Genomic DNA, 16,915 nt, shown 5'->3' on the forward strand with positions numbered 1-16,915 from the left:
TTTTAATCTAATTGAGAATATTTTGCTTTGCATGAATTAGTGTTAAGAAAAGCCTTTGACATTTTTAAGAGAGTTACTGGTTACCTCATTTTTGGTTTTTCCCAGTATACCCTTTCCAGACTTCTGGACTTCTAGATAGGAAAAAAAATGATTGTGTGTCAACTCTTTTTTTTTAGATAAGTGAACATTAAAAACAAAATTTCTGAATTCTACTTCCTAATACGTTGCTTTGCTAAATGTTTTGTGGGATTATGAGAATAAATTACTGTTTTAGATAAGCTACTTAACCAATTAAATTACTGGAATGTGTATATTTTCTGTTTTTAAAGGATACACATCAGTTAAAATTGCTCAAGACATTGGAAGGCCACGCATATGGTGTCTCTTATATCGCTTGGAGTCCTGATGACAACTACCTGGTTGCCTGTGGTCCAGATGACTGCTCTGAGCTTTGGCTCTGGAATGTACAAGTAAGAATGATAAATGTGTAGTGTTAGCATGTCATTTTAAATAGCATAGATATATGGACCATACTCAGGTTATTTGATACTTTTAGAGGGAATCCTTGGCTATTATAGATGTTAGGTAGCCCCATATGGAAAATTTCAAATGTTGACATTTTGACAAAACTTAGAATGAGAGTTCCATGTTGCAATGGAGCAACATTCTCAATGTTTTTAGTGTTTTGTCTATAGCAAGACATGGGGTAAGCCCTTTATTTTCTTGTTTTTCACATTAAGGCCATGAGAGTATAAGTAGTAGCTACTGTCTTCCATCCAACATGCAGAAGCATTGGCCCAACATGCTCTATTATTTGGGAGGCACTTGTCAGAAAACATTACTTTAAAATGTATTTTATTCATAGATGTGTGAGTTAATTGTGGTATTTAAACAGATTGAATACATTCTTAGCTATGGTCAGAAAGAATAAGAAATTGAGGGAATAAATATATATTAAATTAGGAGGGATACATATTTTAAGTTACCGGTATATGTTATTTTTTGTATTTCAGTGCTCTTGTCTCTTTTTCTTGTTTAACTTTTTCTTTTTTTCTTTTTTGTCTCTCTCTTTTCTTGTCTCTTTTTACTTTTTTACTTATTAAGAAATATAAAAGCATGAGAGGGTTTATATGGAAAAAACAGAATGAAATCCACCAATGTAAATATAGTTAAGTGTTGAAAAGATTGTCACTTGTAAGAATATCTAGAATTTGGAGAGAGAAATAAGCTGAAATAAACACAGCAACAGGATTTATGCTAAGGCAACTAAAATGACAAACAGGATTATAGAAACTATATATTTAACTGTTGTTAATTAAAATAATGAAAATTGCTTAATCTAATGTTTTGCAAAGAAAGATACTTTGGGGAAAGGGGAAATTAAATGAAACTAACATATGGAATATAGATCATAGAAAGGACTGTTAAGGACTGTCTTATAAATGTTACCCAGACAACATTCTGTTTTACAAATTACTGAATGATTTATGTTATGTTAAAAAATTCTAAAAATATTTTTAAAAAAAGACAGGCTGAGAATAAATGAAGATAAATTCAGACTGGGTGAGATACTAATGGTGGGAAGATTTGAAAGTGATATCACCTTTCCTCTAGACAAGAATTGTATTTTCCAAGAACAGGGGTCAGCAACTTGAAACAGTGAAAGAGCCACTCGGAACCGGTTCCCTCACAAAAGGAGAAACTGGGAGCCGCAAAAACTGTGTGCGCATGCATGTACATGCGCGCATGTGCAGAACAGGGTTTGACTGAAGAGTGGAGCCAAGGCGAGATATGCACCTACCCTGCATATTTGAATTGATTGGTTGAACTTTTTTAGTCCCACTTTTTTTTGTTTTTGGACTGCACATGGCAGAGGACTGGGAGCCGCAGGGGACAGCTGAAAGAGCCGCAGGTTGCAGACCTGTGCCCTAGAACATCAATTACTGGCATAATGTTAGAGTTGCAAGTATCAGCAATAGCCAAAACAGCTTTGTAGCATTTTTAAACTGGTCCTTTTGATTAAACATGAACTTAAAGTAAGAATGATCTGAGTTATGTACTGTAATAACTTTTAGTTGGTTGTTACAAGTTACTAAGATAACTTTAAAACACATTCTTTATAATACTATTTTTGTTTAGAACTTTAAAATTATTAAATTGGGAACTGCTCCTATAATTTTGGGAATGAGCTGAAATAAGCCTACCATATTGGTGGTAGATTATAATAGCACTATATTTGTTAATTAGCATAATTCTGAGTTCTGATTTGATAATTAAAGGCTTACATAGCCTACTTACTTTAATGTATATTTTTGCTTTATTGTCTCGCCACACGAATAGATCTTTGTGTTCTAAGTTTATTCTGTCCATTGGAAACGGTTCTGTTTCAGCAATGTCCTTCTTGCTTGGGAATTCTCCAAAATTAATCCAACTTCACTTTCCAAAAATCTCTAGAAGCTGGCTTGTTTTTAAAGTGATCCATGTTATTATTTTGCTGACGTGTGTGTGTGTGTGTGTGTGTATGTGTGATAGGCTTCCTTGTCCTCTCCCAGGTGTACTGAAATTAAAATTGCCTGAAGACATTAAGGAAGTTTAATTTATAAGTACTCAATAACTACTTTATTATATATCTGAAAGCACTTTTGGATTTTTTCTCCAATTTTGTAAACAATAATTAGACAAATGGTATTTAAGTGTGTCAACTATACTGATGCCCATGTATGCTGCAATTTCAAATAAACTTAACTATATAACTTCATCTGCAGACTGGGGAGCTAAGGACAAAGATGAGTCAGTCCCATGAGGATAGCTTAACCAGTGTGGCCTGGAATCCAGATGGAAAACGTTTCGTGACAGGAGGGCAGCGTGGGCAATTTTACCAGTGTGTAAGTTGGAGTGGGCAACCTTGAAGCCAGTGGCTACATTGTTATTCTTACTTAGTTGTTTGCAAAGAACTACATGGGGGATGTGCATGTTGAAGCCATTGGAGTGGGTGGAGACAGAATTTTCACTCTGTTTTTGGGGGGCTTTCCATGGGTGCTGTGGATTGGGAGTTCACTGGAAAACAGATTTGTTAAACCTAGAAAAAGATCAACACCTATTTTTTATAAACAAAAAGGATAGAAACATTTGGGGAATTCAGGCAATCCACCTACACAGATTGCCCATTCCTGCTATAAAGAAACAGTTTTTCTACTATGCCAAAATGCATCCGTACCTGATATAAACACCCTCACTGCTGATATGTTTTTCATGTGCCTAAAAATATTTTTCCCAATGAAAAGCTGCTTAGAAGTGGCTTGTTAACAAATGTTTGGTAAAAACCATGTTAGTATTAATGGATCTTATTACCTGAAATATATGTAAAGCAGAACAAAGTCTGCTTTTTAAATTTGGAGTGAAACTCATGGAGTCTATATTTACAATAGAACCCCACCTGTTTCATGATGGAGGTAAAATATTATTTGTCATGTTTTTGGTAGCTTTTTATAAGTGTTTTACTTTATTTCCTGTCTAGGATTTAGATGGCAATCTCCTAGACTCCTGGGAAGGAGTAAGAGTGCAGTGCCTGTGGTGCTTGAGTGATGGGAAGACTGTGCTGGCATCGGACACACACCAGCGAATTCGGGGTTATAACTTTGAGGACCTTACAGATAGAAATATGTAACTATACTGTTTTTCTGTTGCACTAGATAAATTAATCCTGTGGTTGGCTAAACATTTAAACATGAGCTAATGAAAATAATATTCCATATGACTTCTGGATCATGTGTAAATTCTAAATTGGGCTTTTGAAAATAAAATCCTATATAAACAATATAAATGTCAGGAATAAATAAATAAAAAAACCTTGAAATGTGAACTACTAGTGCAGTCATAATTGCGCTCATTGTAAGATTCCAATAATAATATTGAAACTATATTTACATTTTTGTACAAATGATAATTTTGACTCATGATTCTAATACAATTGTTTATATTTTTAGAGTACAAGAAGACCATCCAATTATGTCTTTTACTATTTCAAAAAATGGCCGGCTAGCTTTGTTAAATGTCGCAACTCAGGTAAGGGGATATTGTTGTTTTTGTTTTAAATATGCGTATTCTTCTGAGAAATATTTACAGTTTTAACAACTCAAAGCAGTGAACATACCTAATCCTCCCTCCTCATCCTATTTTCCCCATAACAACCCTGTGAGGTGGGTTGGGCTGAGAGTGGGTTGGGTTAAGGTAAGACTAGAATTCAATCTCCTGGTTTCTAGCCTAGTGCCTTAACCAATAGACCACTGTTGTATTGCATTGCTATACTTTTGTTATATTTTTATCTATTGGGATTGGAATGTATGCTACTTTGAAATGAAATGGCATATAGGTAGTCCTCAACTTATGAGCACAATTGAGCCCAAAATTTCTGTTGCCACATGAGACATTTGTTTTGCCCCATTTTATGACCTTTCAGTCAATCACTGCAGTTATGTTAGTACAGATAGTCCTTGAGTTACAAATATAATGGCACCTGCCCATTACAGTTGTAACATTAATTGAATCACATTAAATGAACTAGCCCCATCCCTCTTCTCCCCAATGCATTTGTTAAATATGGGAGGCCTAGAGCAGAGACACACACCACCAGAGGCCTCCCCCCACCTGGGTCCCCACCACTGTTTGGGCCTTCTCTCCATCACCCCATCACTGATCGCTCACTTAATCTTGGAAAATCTCCAGAGTTCTAGATTAGCAGAACCTTTCTGGCTTTGTGAACCGGCGGTGTGGGATGGTTCCATGCCCTCCGCTTGCACAAGTGGAGCTTTGCGCACTAGCCGGCTGCTTACGCGGCCCGGTTCCAACCGGGGTTGGGGTGGGGACTTCTGCTCTAGATATGGTACAAACCTGTTTTCATTAGATCTCATATTCTTACACATGCTTCCATCCTCTTTGGAAAAGCGTTTTTAAGCAAGTCATCACAGTTGTCAAGTGAACCACATGGTTGTTAAGCAAATCTGACTTTTGTCCATTGACTTTGCTTGTTGGAAACTGGCTGGGAAGGCTGCAAATGGTGACCACATGACTCAGGGATGCTGTAACCATCTAAATGACATGCCATTTGCCAAGCACCCAAAGTTAATGTGATGGGAGGGATGCTGTGATGGTTGAAAGTATGACGAGTGGTCATAATTGTCACTTTTTTCAGTGCAATTGTATACCTTCCAGTCCAAGAGGACTCTGAACAATTTACATTCTGTTTCTACAGATAGTGTTAAAATGTAAAACTGGTATCATAAAATGATGAGGACAATCCTATGTGGATGTTCTAGCTTACATTAGGTCTCCTCTTAGGGGTCTCTTAAAAAAAGTCAGACTTTAGCAGTTTGCCCAAAACAAGAAGTTAACTATATCAAAAAGTATTTTTATCTCTCCAGTTCAAGTAGTTAAATCTGGTGGGTTGTTTTTTTAAAAAAGAATTGTATAAGGAAATGAACCTTGCTTAAACCAAAATGTTTGCAATAGGATAAGCTGTAAACATTTGAATAGATAAGAGTGGTTGGCAAATACAGGAGGGCTATGGGAAGTTCAAACATTATCAAGTAGAAGGCAATTCATGCAACATCTTTTGTCCTCTCTACAATTTAGGAAAAGACCCAGAGTAGTAGAACATGTATTTTTCGTAAGAAAGATCCCTTGTTCACTCTCTGACATTGCTTGGAGCAACAAGGAAATCTTACTGAAAGCTGAAAAGTCTATTATCAATTGGTGTGATGTTTTGAAACAGTTAAGATGGGTTCCTATGTTCTACTTCATCTTCCCACATGCAAAAGCATCTACTGGAAGCTTTAAGATGTGACACATGGTATAGTGGGTGGGGAGAATTGGAGAAAATTTTATGGCACCTGGTATATGTGGGAAACAGCATCTGCTCACATTTTACTGGTGATTTTTTTTCATACTGCAGCCCCTATATCACTTATTTCTCTTTCCTGAAGATTTTCAGATAGGAGCTTCCAGGAAATGTAATTGGTTCTTTTTTGGGGAGAAATAAGAAAAGTCCTGCTGGATAAAAGACATGTGCTTATGTGATTTTTGCTTGTGGACAAAAATAGTCCTTTTTTTAGTTTTATATTGATGTAATGATGAATCTTATTCGGATTAAATTATTTTATTAAATAGCGAAGCCAAATAACAGAGAGGAAATTGTTACTTGCAGTAAATTATTTCTATCATGCTTTTTGTCCTCAGGGAGTTCATTTATGGGATTTGCAAGACAGAGTTTTAGTGAGAAAGTACCAAGGTGTTACACAAGGGTTTTACACAATTCATTCATGTTTTGGAGGCCATAATGAAGACTTCATCGCTAGTGGCAGTGAAGGTAATATTTTTTAAAAAAACAAATTTTCCCTCTCCCTGTCTTTGTCTCTCTCTTCTTTCTTCTCTCTCTCTCTCTCTCATTCAAGCACGTACTTGCTGCATTAGTGAATATTATAGTCTTCTCACTCTCTGAGTTTTAATAAACCAAGTGGGTGTGCCTTACATTTCCATAAATTATGATTATTAAATACTCATTAAAAAGGATTCTACTTCAGAGAACAGTGGGATCCACAAGTAGAATGTGTTATAGCCTTTTTGATAGTAACGTCTATAATTTTGATATGATTTGTACAGTATGGAGTACCGTTGCTCTAATAGTTCTCTGAGATATTAACTTTTATTTGCTATAGATATGTTTTCTAAAGGTAGGTGTGGGTATGTAAATTCATATGTCATTTCAATTATTATCAATTATGGTAAGAAAATTATGGTCTCCTATATTGCAGCAGAATTTACTGTATTCAGTATCTTCCCCTTGAAACAAATATGGTTGTCTTTTAGCAGGTTCTTTTGTCAATTATGTGAGAAGCCAGTTTATCAGATGTCCCAAAGGTGCTTTTTCAAGAGGCAAGTGGACTTTTCTTGTTTTTCTTTGAAGACATTTCGCTTCTCATCCAAGAAGCTTCTTCAGCTCTGAAGAAGCTTCTTGGATGAGAAGCAAACTGTCTTCAAACAAAACAAGAAAGTCCAGTTGCCTCTTGAAAAAGCACCTTTGGGACCACCATGACCTGGATGACTGAGAATCTCCATAGACATTTAGCGATGCAGTTTATCAGATGTTCTTGGCATTAAGGGTGCTGATTCACTCAGGTTCTTGCTCTGTGTTGCTAGTAGAACTGTAGCTAATACAGAGTAGGCAACAATACTCCTGTACCCCAAAAACTTCAGGAAGATGTGATTTTGGTCTGAACAGGAGTGCAGTCATAGGTTGAGTCAACAAAAATAGTATTTTAAAGCATTATTTGTCTTTCAACTGGTGAAATGCTCAATTGAGAACAGCACCTTTATTGGACCTGATATCAATAATTTGCCATTGTAAATATTTGTCAGTCCTTATATGCATGCATTTTTAACTCCCTTCCCCTTCCAAACAATCTCTGGCCCAGAAATATCTGTAGCTCTATTGACTTTTGGTGTATCGAATAATCCATACACCACACAAGTCACTTAGCTACAGCCTACTGTTTGTTTGACATGAATATGCCGATTAACTTATCCAGGTCAACTTAGAACAGCTTTTTATTTTTTTCATTTTCAGTGTCTAAAAACTACCCAGCTGTAGTTGAAGCTGATGGCACCTTATTTAGATTCGGACTGCCTGAGGCTGTTGCCTCTTTGCACTGAATTGTTGCAAATATAGCTGCTGTGAAAGTCTCTATGTACAAAAAAAGTAACAGATTTAAATGTCATAACCTCTTAAATGTAAAGGTATGTTTTCAGCTAGGTAGGCATTTCACCTACCAGCCCCAAACATCAAATGGTCTGCCCTGGGAGTAAAGTTCACATCTAATTCTGTAAATAAGCATTAAGGTACCATAAAAAACTCGCATGAGAGTAAGTGCTAAGTGTTGTTACCTTAAGATAAATAACAATCCTTGAAGTTATGCAGATAATGTATAATCAGATTAAAAATTTTAATCGGATTAAAATTGGGACAATAAACAGAAATATAAACAAGGGTGTTTGGTGTAATTTAGATGTCATGGCACTTATTTTTAAAAATCTTATATGAATAGAAGGATTTGTAATAGTTGGGGATAGACTAAAATACTTTGGATCCTTTATCATTGTCTGGATTTATTAAAGCAAATGATATGAACACTTTTGTACATCTTAAAAGTTTTTCTTATGGTGCTTCTATTTAATCAGATATTTAAATAAAGCCACAAACTTATTCTAGTACTTAGCAAAAAAAACAGTTACTGGCAATTACTTTGATATGTTTTACAGTGCAGACAGTTGCACATGTAAGATTTCACCAATCCTTGCTATGATCATTTGACTTGTGTATTAGGATTAGCAGTGGCATAGAAGTTTCCATCTATATGTTCAGCTTTGTAAACATATGTGAGTGTAATAGAATGCACCAACAAGTTACAGCTGTAAATTGCAATTTGGCTGTGTTGTGAACTTCATTCAAACGGTGAAATGGATTGCTTATTGACTAAAATCTTATTCTGCATTGCCTGGTTTCTCCACTATCTTTTTGATGCAGTAGTAAGTTCCTGAATAGGATATATCACTGATAATTTAGTGCAGGATGGCTCACTAAAGTCATAGATAAAGTATAATGTTTAAAAACATTTTATTTTTCCAATCATAAATGGAGTCATTTATGCAAAAGGCAGAGGGTTTTCTGGGGAAATCCCCATACCTATCATTAAAATAGTCAAATTAAAAAAATCAAGAATTAGAATCCAAAGCTTTTCAATTTTGTATTTCAATTTCAATCTTGTATGTAAATGTATTATGAGTCAAAATTAGCATTTAAACAGACTCCTAATTAATTAATATAAATCCTGCCTTTATACTTAATTCTCTACAAATATCTTCATTTGGAAGGAAAATCAGTACATGCTATTAGTTTAAATATGGAATTTTAAATGCCTTGAAACTGTTGGATGTCGCATTCACCAGTTTTGGTTTTGGGATATGCATGGAAATTTTTAAATGGAAACATGGCTCGTCAAGTTGATTTTAGGATGGATCTCATGTTTTTTTAAACCTATCTGTCTTAGATCATAAAGTATATATTTGGCACAAACGTAGTGAGCTGCCAATTGCGGAACTGACGGGGCACACACGTACAGTCAACTGCGTGAGCTGGAACCCACAAATTCCATCCATGATGGCCAGCGCCTCTGATGATGGCACTGTTAGAATATGGGGACCATCACCTTTTGTAGACAGCCAGGATATTGAAGGTAAAAAAATAAACTAATTTTATGAGAAAGATTTTAAGATTCTATTATCTTATGTTAATTTTTTCTTATTGCATTTAAATACAGTGATTTGCAGAGTTTATGGTGTATGCATAGTTTAATCAAAGATTGTACCTGAGCAACTTAGATCTCATCCACACCTAAAAAAAATAAAATAACATTACTAAGCAAAGGGCTAATATTAAGTGATTCTAATGGATATGGAAGTAAGGCACAGTCTCAATTACATTTTTCTCAGCCTTCTCATGCCTTTGAAGAGACGTTTCTAGACTGAATGGTTGGGTCCTACATTCAATATTCAGGGCTTTAATACTTAACCTTTTTTCCCTTGCCTGTTCTTGGAGGAATGGCTGTAACCACTGCAAGAGCCAGATGGATTTAGATGTACATGTATAGCAACATTTGACTTAAGTTATTCCATATCTCAATTCATATTACTACAGCAGTTATTATATTCAATACCTTTTTCAGTGATACAACTTATGTAGTGACAGGCAAGGCTACAATCTCATATATTTATGTATTTACTAAACATTGCAGACTGAATACATTTGTCAAAGCGGAAACAGTTTTTAAAAAATGCTAAAGCACATTTCTTTTGCAGAATTCATTACTTTTTATTTTTCTCTGTAAAATAGGTTAGCTTTCATATATCATTGATAGATGGCCTCAGACATCAAGGAAATGTTGGACATGGAATATGTTATGGGTTGCTGTGATAGACAAACCACACAAAGATTTTAGTTTACTCATTTGGTCCAAAGTTAGTTGTGGTTAATATTGAACCACAATTTTTGCTATTCTTAATTGATGAAGACCTTTTTAAATAAACTTCCCAGGATATGCTCTGTGAAAGTAGAAAGAAATCTTGCTACTTTTACTGTATGATCCTATTCAACACTGGGGGATCGCAATCACTGAATCTACCCGTCAAATCAAACTAGATGGAAATGTCACAGCTTAAATGCTATTTATTAAACTTCAGCACCGTCCATTTTACCCAAGTGACTCTGGGCAGTTTACAACAACATAAAAGATTTCCAAGTCAGATTACAGCTGTGGAGGTTTGAATCTCATCTCCCTGGTGCTAATTCAATATAAACTACTGAGGTTAGGCTAGATTTTGCAATTACTATATTATGAATGTAGCGAGGGTTTATGAAGATGGATTACAAATAGGAGTCAGTGAAATCCAGTAGCTTACGCAATCGTGTAAGACCACATTTTAAAGAATTGCAAGCTCCTTTTAAAAATTGGAAAAATTCAGGAAAAGAAGTATATTTCGCACAGCTGATAGACTGGTTGTGCTCTATTGCTGATGGATTGAAGTACTGGTTTATGTGTGGTGTAGAATAGTAGATGCTGGCTGTTTGGGTAGAACAGTGTTCAGTTCTTAAACTGGGTGAACATTTTGTTAAGGGTTAGGGTTGCAGCTGTTTGAGTTGGAATTTAAATGGGCTCTCAGTTCTTGGCCAGAGGCCAATCTCTTAGGTTTCAGCTACAAAGATGTGCTGGATTGCTCCACTGGCACTGCTACTGCCTCCTTCCTTATCCTTGATTGAGCTGAGTTAAAAGGTAGCCTTGACAGTCTCACCCAGAAAAGTTTGGCAGAGAGGCTCAGCCCATCTTTGTCATGTGTAAATTAATCTTCCTCTCTTTTTTTCTGTATTGCCATTTGTATTATCATAAATTTTATATTATTTTCAACATTATCATAATCAACTTCATTTCCAAACAGACAATGAAGTATATACATTTTTGTATCTATGTAAAAACATCTGCCCAACCCATGTCACCCATCTGTGTTTTGGTACTGCTTTCAGGTTCATTATTCATGATAGACAGCCATCATATCCTGAATTGTTGTCAAGTGAGCAACCTTCAAAACTGATTTAATAAACAAAACTTTCTCCTGATTCTGCTGCACTTCATATAGTAAACCTTCTCACTTTGTCACTTGAATAACTTGAGCTCCACCAGGCTGTAGGTGGGATTACAGTCCTGGCTGTGCCTTTTCTGATATTTCTAGTTCAAATATATTTGGGAAAGAAAATTATATAAAACGGCTTTAGCATAAAAACTTTCTGAAAATTAAATAGAATCAAACCAAATTGTTGTTAAAGGAAACTCAGTCCCCTCCCTGAAAACCAGTTTGGAAAATGGGCTTAGACAGAGATCTACAGCTCAGTAAATCGGTCAGAGCTCTGTCCCAAGATCTCCTCCTCCTCAGTAATGTGATCCAGAATGGCATGTATTCAGTCTGCCCCAAGGTTTCTGGTACACACACACACACACACACACACACACACACACACACACACGCAAATGGTTAGAACTAATTGAGGATTGGAAAGAATTCCAGACGTCAATTGCAGAGGCCATGTTTGGTACACAACCTTTGCTGGAATGTGGATTCTGTCTTATCACCTGCCTATAATTGCTATAAAGGAGAAAATTCTCAAGGATTGGTTTCAGCTGATTTGGCAATATACATTGATATGGAAATTAGATATTGCCCAGTTTTTTTTGTCTCTGCATATACTTTTTCTATCAATTGCCATTTCATTTCATTTCTTGCACAGTATTGCACAAGAACCTTGTAAAAGCTCTTGCTGGGTAGCAGAATGAGTGCAATCCTTATTGTTGCTGTTCAGTTAGTTTACAGTAAATTACGTTAATTTACAGTGAATGATGTTTTGTGTGTTTAAAATATGCATATATCATGATTGAGATACACAGGATAATATGGACGTTCTTAATTTTTTTTTTGTTTACATTTTATCTCTTCCCCTTAGAGGAATGCAGTAGCATGGATAGTTGATGGTGAATTTGGAGCAGACGACTTCTGTTTAACTTAAATTTAGTCGTATTTTAAATGGCTTGGGATTTGGTGCAAACAAACATGATTGATAGCTGGACAGACATGCTCATCATGAAAATGAACCATTTTTTAAGCCCGACTGGGGCCAAACATTTTACCACCTTGCTTCATAGTAAACAGTTGAGATGAAGCACGTCGTTAGAACGTTGTTGGACACCATGTTGAAGTAACCCCCCATCGGTTGTGAAGAACTGTGCTACATTCAGGCTAACCATTGAACTCCATATATACATTTTCCCCTTCTGCCATTTTGTCAGGCAGACTACTGTTCTTGTTGCTCTTCTGTGTAATGAAGTTTAAATGCTTGTTTGGAAAACCTTTTATTTAACAGTTTAGAAAGCTTGATAGAAAGAGTGCTTTAGTCTGAAGAGTACATGTTGGATAGGAAAGTATTTCCTTCTCTTGTTTCTCTGAGTCTGCCTTATTTAGCTCGAGATCTTTGCAGCTTGGTTCATGGATTCTAGCCTTGCCTGTTGCGCAGTATATCCAAATCCAGATGTAAAACCAGTGAATGACATGAAAAGCACTCTCAGTATCACACTTGACAAAAGGTTTTGTACTTTTCACGTAGCTTGTAACCCTATAAATGGGTGAACAGCACAAATTTTTTTAAGAATAAATTATTTATAGCATTAAAATGACTTTGATTTGTATACGTTTGGAAAATAAACCAGCTTAAAAAGTGTCATCTACAAGTTAATGCAGTATAATTGGTGCTCCTCTGAGTGTCGTGTAAGACCATTTGGCTAGAAGGGAGTTTTACACAGATTATATAAAGTATTATTTAAAAAAAAGCCTTTGTTTACCAACAAAATAATTTGAAAGGTTTCAGAATCACCAATAAAACTATTACAATGTAATTTCTGAAGTTAATAAAATGAAAATTCCAGATTGGCTAAAAGTTGTGCAATGATTCTTATTTGAAACATTAAAAACTAAAATGGGGAGGGGGTAATATTTTAGGATCATTTTCCAAAAATAGTGGATTGACCTTGTGAATTTAAATATGTACATTATACAAATCTTCCACATAATTTTCACCCTGTAATTGTTTTCTCAGGGGATGCTTGTTAATAATTTGATGTTAGGAATGGGTTGTTGTCTTTAGTTTTTATATGCAACCCGCCCCCCCCCCTCCTCCAAATGGCCTGGTGTTTGCCCTGAGTAACTCTTCTAAATTAAAAGATGGAAAGAGACAACTCTGTGTAACAATGAAATAACAAATCATATGGGGGAAAAATCAAGCCCAATCAAGCTAAAATAAATGGAAAGCTCTTTAATTTTGAGAGGAAAGTCCCATATTTGGAAGAGAATGTACATTGCTTGTGCTTAAGCATATCTTTCATACTCAGATTCTGTGATAAGCAATCACAGTCAGTGCACTTCAGTATATTTCATAACTCAGATTTAACACGTGCTTATCGTCATAGCATTTGATTTAATCAGTTATGTCTCTCAAAATTTCTTTAAATACTATCAAATTAGGAAAGCTGGTATTCCAATTACTTAATGTAATAACTTAGTTTTTATAATTTAAATGACAAAAACTATCTTAGTTGACCAGGCTTACAGAAGTCTCTTAAAGTAACATTGTTTTCCTCTTATGTTCTCTAATAGATTGAACTTATTTTATTTCAGCTCATTTTATGGCATAGTGTTTCTTTCTGTTTGCTATAGTCAATTCATATATATATTCTGTTCATTTGACATTAAGTTCTTTTATTTGAAATTGCTTAAAAGTTATTTTTGAGCTTCTGTAATTCTTATTTATTACAGATACTTGCAGATACTCCCATTCAACATCTTGAAATGCTTTACATCTCTATAACCAACATGGTACTGGCACTAAAATTGCATATTAACTCAAAACTATTTTAGGAAATTAGAGCAAAAATTAGAGGAGTGGCTGAACCTGAAACGGCTTGCATAATTTAATTTCTTCAGGTTATTCAAAACAATCTGGTGCTTGCAAATAAAATTTCATGCATAGACTTTAATGAACATGTTTGAACCTATAATTTACCCGTCTTTGAAATATAACACTAAAGGGAAACTAGGTTAAAAGCACTGGAGGGAGCACATTACTGAGTTTTCTTCTAAGGAATTAAAAAAAATATTTGTAAAAGCATTTCAGAAGCTATGCAGTTCTTACGTAGCTGCTCCAGATGTAGAATTAACATTTGTTGCCAGGCTCAACTTCCTATGACTACATTGTGAGAAAAATTGTCCCACAGTGTTAACACTGCTAGGACTTTTTGTGAGTGGACAAAACACCAGTGTTTTCTGGCATGTAGATTGGAAAGCATCTGTGTCACTTTTCATATAAACTAAAAACTAAATTCACCATTATAAAAAGATATGGAAGAGGCGTATCTGCAATATTCTCATTTTCATACAGTATATATTTCCCAATCTCAGCTGTAAATTCTAATTGTTCATACAACAGAGATGATCTATGAAATCATGTTAGCATTTTGACCATTAATTCCAAACTAGGCATGCCAACCATAAATTATCTTGCCACAATACTTCTCATCTTTATCAGGTAAGTCACTTTAAAAATAGCACAAAAGAGGAAAAGGAATTTAATTTTTATGTAACCCATAAATAGCCTTGTAAATGTGTAGCTAGCTTTTCTCAGTTTTGAAATGAGGTGAACACAAGAAAAAGTTAATATGGAGTCACAGGTAGAAAACTACCTAATTTTCCCCCAATAATTTCATTCTGACTTCCAAACTGGTATTGTTGAATGACATATAAATAATGCTAGGTGTTTAGTGCCATGTTAACTACAAAAATCTCCCACCCTTTTAAAATGGCTTAAAATTATTTCTCGTACTAATTTTATGCTGGCAATATATTAGGGAAAGGAGAATTAGTAACCTTTTTAACAGCAGAAGAATGTCTTAATTTGTAACTTGGGCAGAAAGGGAAAATAAACCAATTTTCAATAAGATTTGGTTCCCTTTATCTGTACCCCAAAGCACACAAGTTGCCTCGGATTGATGCATTTCAGATAAATTACTAACCATGTATCGTTAATACTCCATATATGTAGATATATTTATATCTATATCTATATATCTTGCATTGGCTTGCATCCATTTTCAGCTGCCATACAAAAAACCACTCATATGACAGATAATTACAATTTTGGAAACATTCTGGAATAGGGAGGACTTGATGTATGCAGTGTTGTCTGCAATAGCTGCTCTTGTTGCTGGAACACAAACTAGAAACCTGTTTGCTACTTGCTGACTTCATATAGTTGGATTCAGCAAAGCGTGTATGGGTATGAATGTGTGTAAAACAGAATCAGTCATGGAACCAACTAGGTACATGTCATGTTTTACTGAATAATTTTAAGTCATGTTGTGTGTATTTGTCTTGTCCTCTAACATTAAGATTTGGTTAATACAAATATATTTTTATAAATTTGAAGTACAGTGTGCCCCATTTTTTAAGTGTTTCATTGTTAAAAATAAGTGTACTAGATTTGATTCTTAACACTTACTGGCACAGATGGAAAAAAGCTATTGGCTCCAAAAATGTAAGAGGAAGAAACATTCTCAAAGTATGTGTGTATTTACAAACCAAGCTGTAGAGATCAAGAAAAGAACTTTTACTGTTCTCAAATTTCTAAATTGTCAAGATTTATATGGAGTTGTGGTGGAACTAGTTAACACTTAGAGCTTTTGGTATGTAATGACTATTTGCTATGGACTGATATTAAATGTTTCAAAGGATTGCGTTATTAAATTTTCTGGATTTTGTTACTTTCCTCTTGAATTATATTAAGTAGTTTAAATTTCTTTTCTGACATTAAAACATGAATTTTGGGGCTCCGTATTTATTTTCACTGGTTTTACTAATTATTTATGGGGCACATTAATTTTTTATTTTATATGTAGTATATTAAACATATCTTAAATCGTTCAATTCAAGCTACATTAATTCCTGATTGTCTATTGGAGTTTTTTAAATTAAACTTTTCCATGTTGGTGCACAGCACTTAACAAATATTTGTATTCCCTCTTTCCAGTTCAATAAACAAAATAAATAACTGGATTTGATTAGTTCTTAGCTTCATAAGCTTTGACTTCTATTTCATACTAGAAAGGAACAGAAGTTCCTTTCCTTTCTAAGATGTATACACATATGATCATACAACTGCTCAAACCCATGAATATCCAGCAAGAATTCTTGTGGGAATTGATCCGGTACTGCTCAGACTGAAGATGAGTTACTCACTTGGAGCACAAAGCCATCCTCATAAATCTTCAGCTGCTATCTTTTGTAGCTTAAACAGGCAAGCAAAATCAGGCTGTTTGTTGAACCAGTGGCTATAGGCTGTAGTTTGAGATTGCAAACTCTATTGAATTGATTAGTACCAAGTGTCCAACAGCAAATGGGATTGCAGATATAACGCACAGCTCCAATTTGGATGTGGCCTACTACCATTATGGTACATGCAAACTATGAACATATATACAGTCTGCAAAATATATTCATATATTAAAAAAGGTGTTTGAAAAAGCACTTCACAAAGTATTATAACAGCTATGTGTGACCTGAATGTTAGAAGTGAATTTCAACAGTCTAAATTGAAGGACACTGGTTGTGCACGTGGAGGGTAACACTGAACTGAACTGAGAAATGATTGGCCACTGAACATACTTCAGCCTTCAGTTTAAACACATAAATGAACTATATTTAAAATGTTGCCTAT

The 16,915-nt window shown here is 35.0% G+C and overlaps 1 protein-coding gene across 1 annotated transcript in view; it reads left to right on the forward strand.

The window, feature by feature from the left end:
• The window catches only part of WDR26 (WD repeat domain 26), a 41,637-nt gene extending 25,592 nt beyond the window's left edge, over positions 1 to 16,045 (forward strand). Inside the window, exons 9-15 of the mRNA XM_083351764.1 lie at positions 330 to 470; positions 2,766 to 2,885; positions 3,518 to 3,663; positions 3,987 to 4,065; positions 6,235 to 6,364; positions 9,102 to 9,287; positions 13,963 to 16,045. Coding sequence (XP_083207890.1) covers positions 330 to 470; positions 2,766 to 2,885; positions 3,518 to 3,663; positions 3,987 to 4,065; positions 6,235 to 6,364; positions 9,102 to 9,287; positions 13,963 to 13,994 — 834 coding nt within the window. The 3' untranslated portion in view covers positions 13,995 to 16,045. The remainder of the gene's footprint in view (positions 1 to 329; positions 471 to 2,765; positions 2,886 to 3,517; positions 3,664 to 3,986; positions 4,066 to 6,234; positions 6,365 to 9,101; positions 9,288 to 13,962) is intronic.
• The last annotated feature ends 870 nt before the right edge of the window (positions 16,046 to 16,915 follow it).

The sequence above is a fragment of the Vipera ursinii genome (assembly GCF_947247035.1).
Source record: "Vipera ursinii genome assembly, chromosome: 1".
NCBI classification, from domain to species: Eukaryota; Metazoa; Chordata; class Lepidosauria; order Squamata; family Viperidae; genus Vipera; species Vipera ursinii.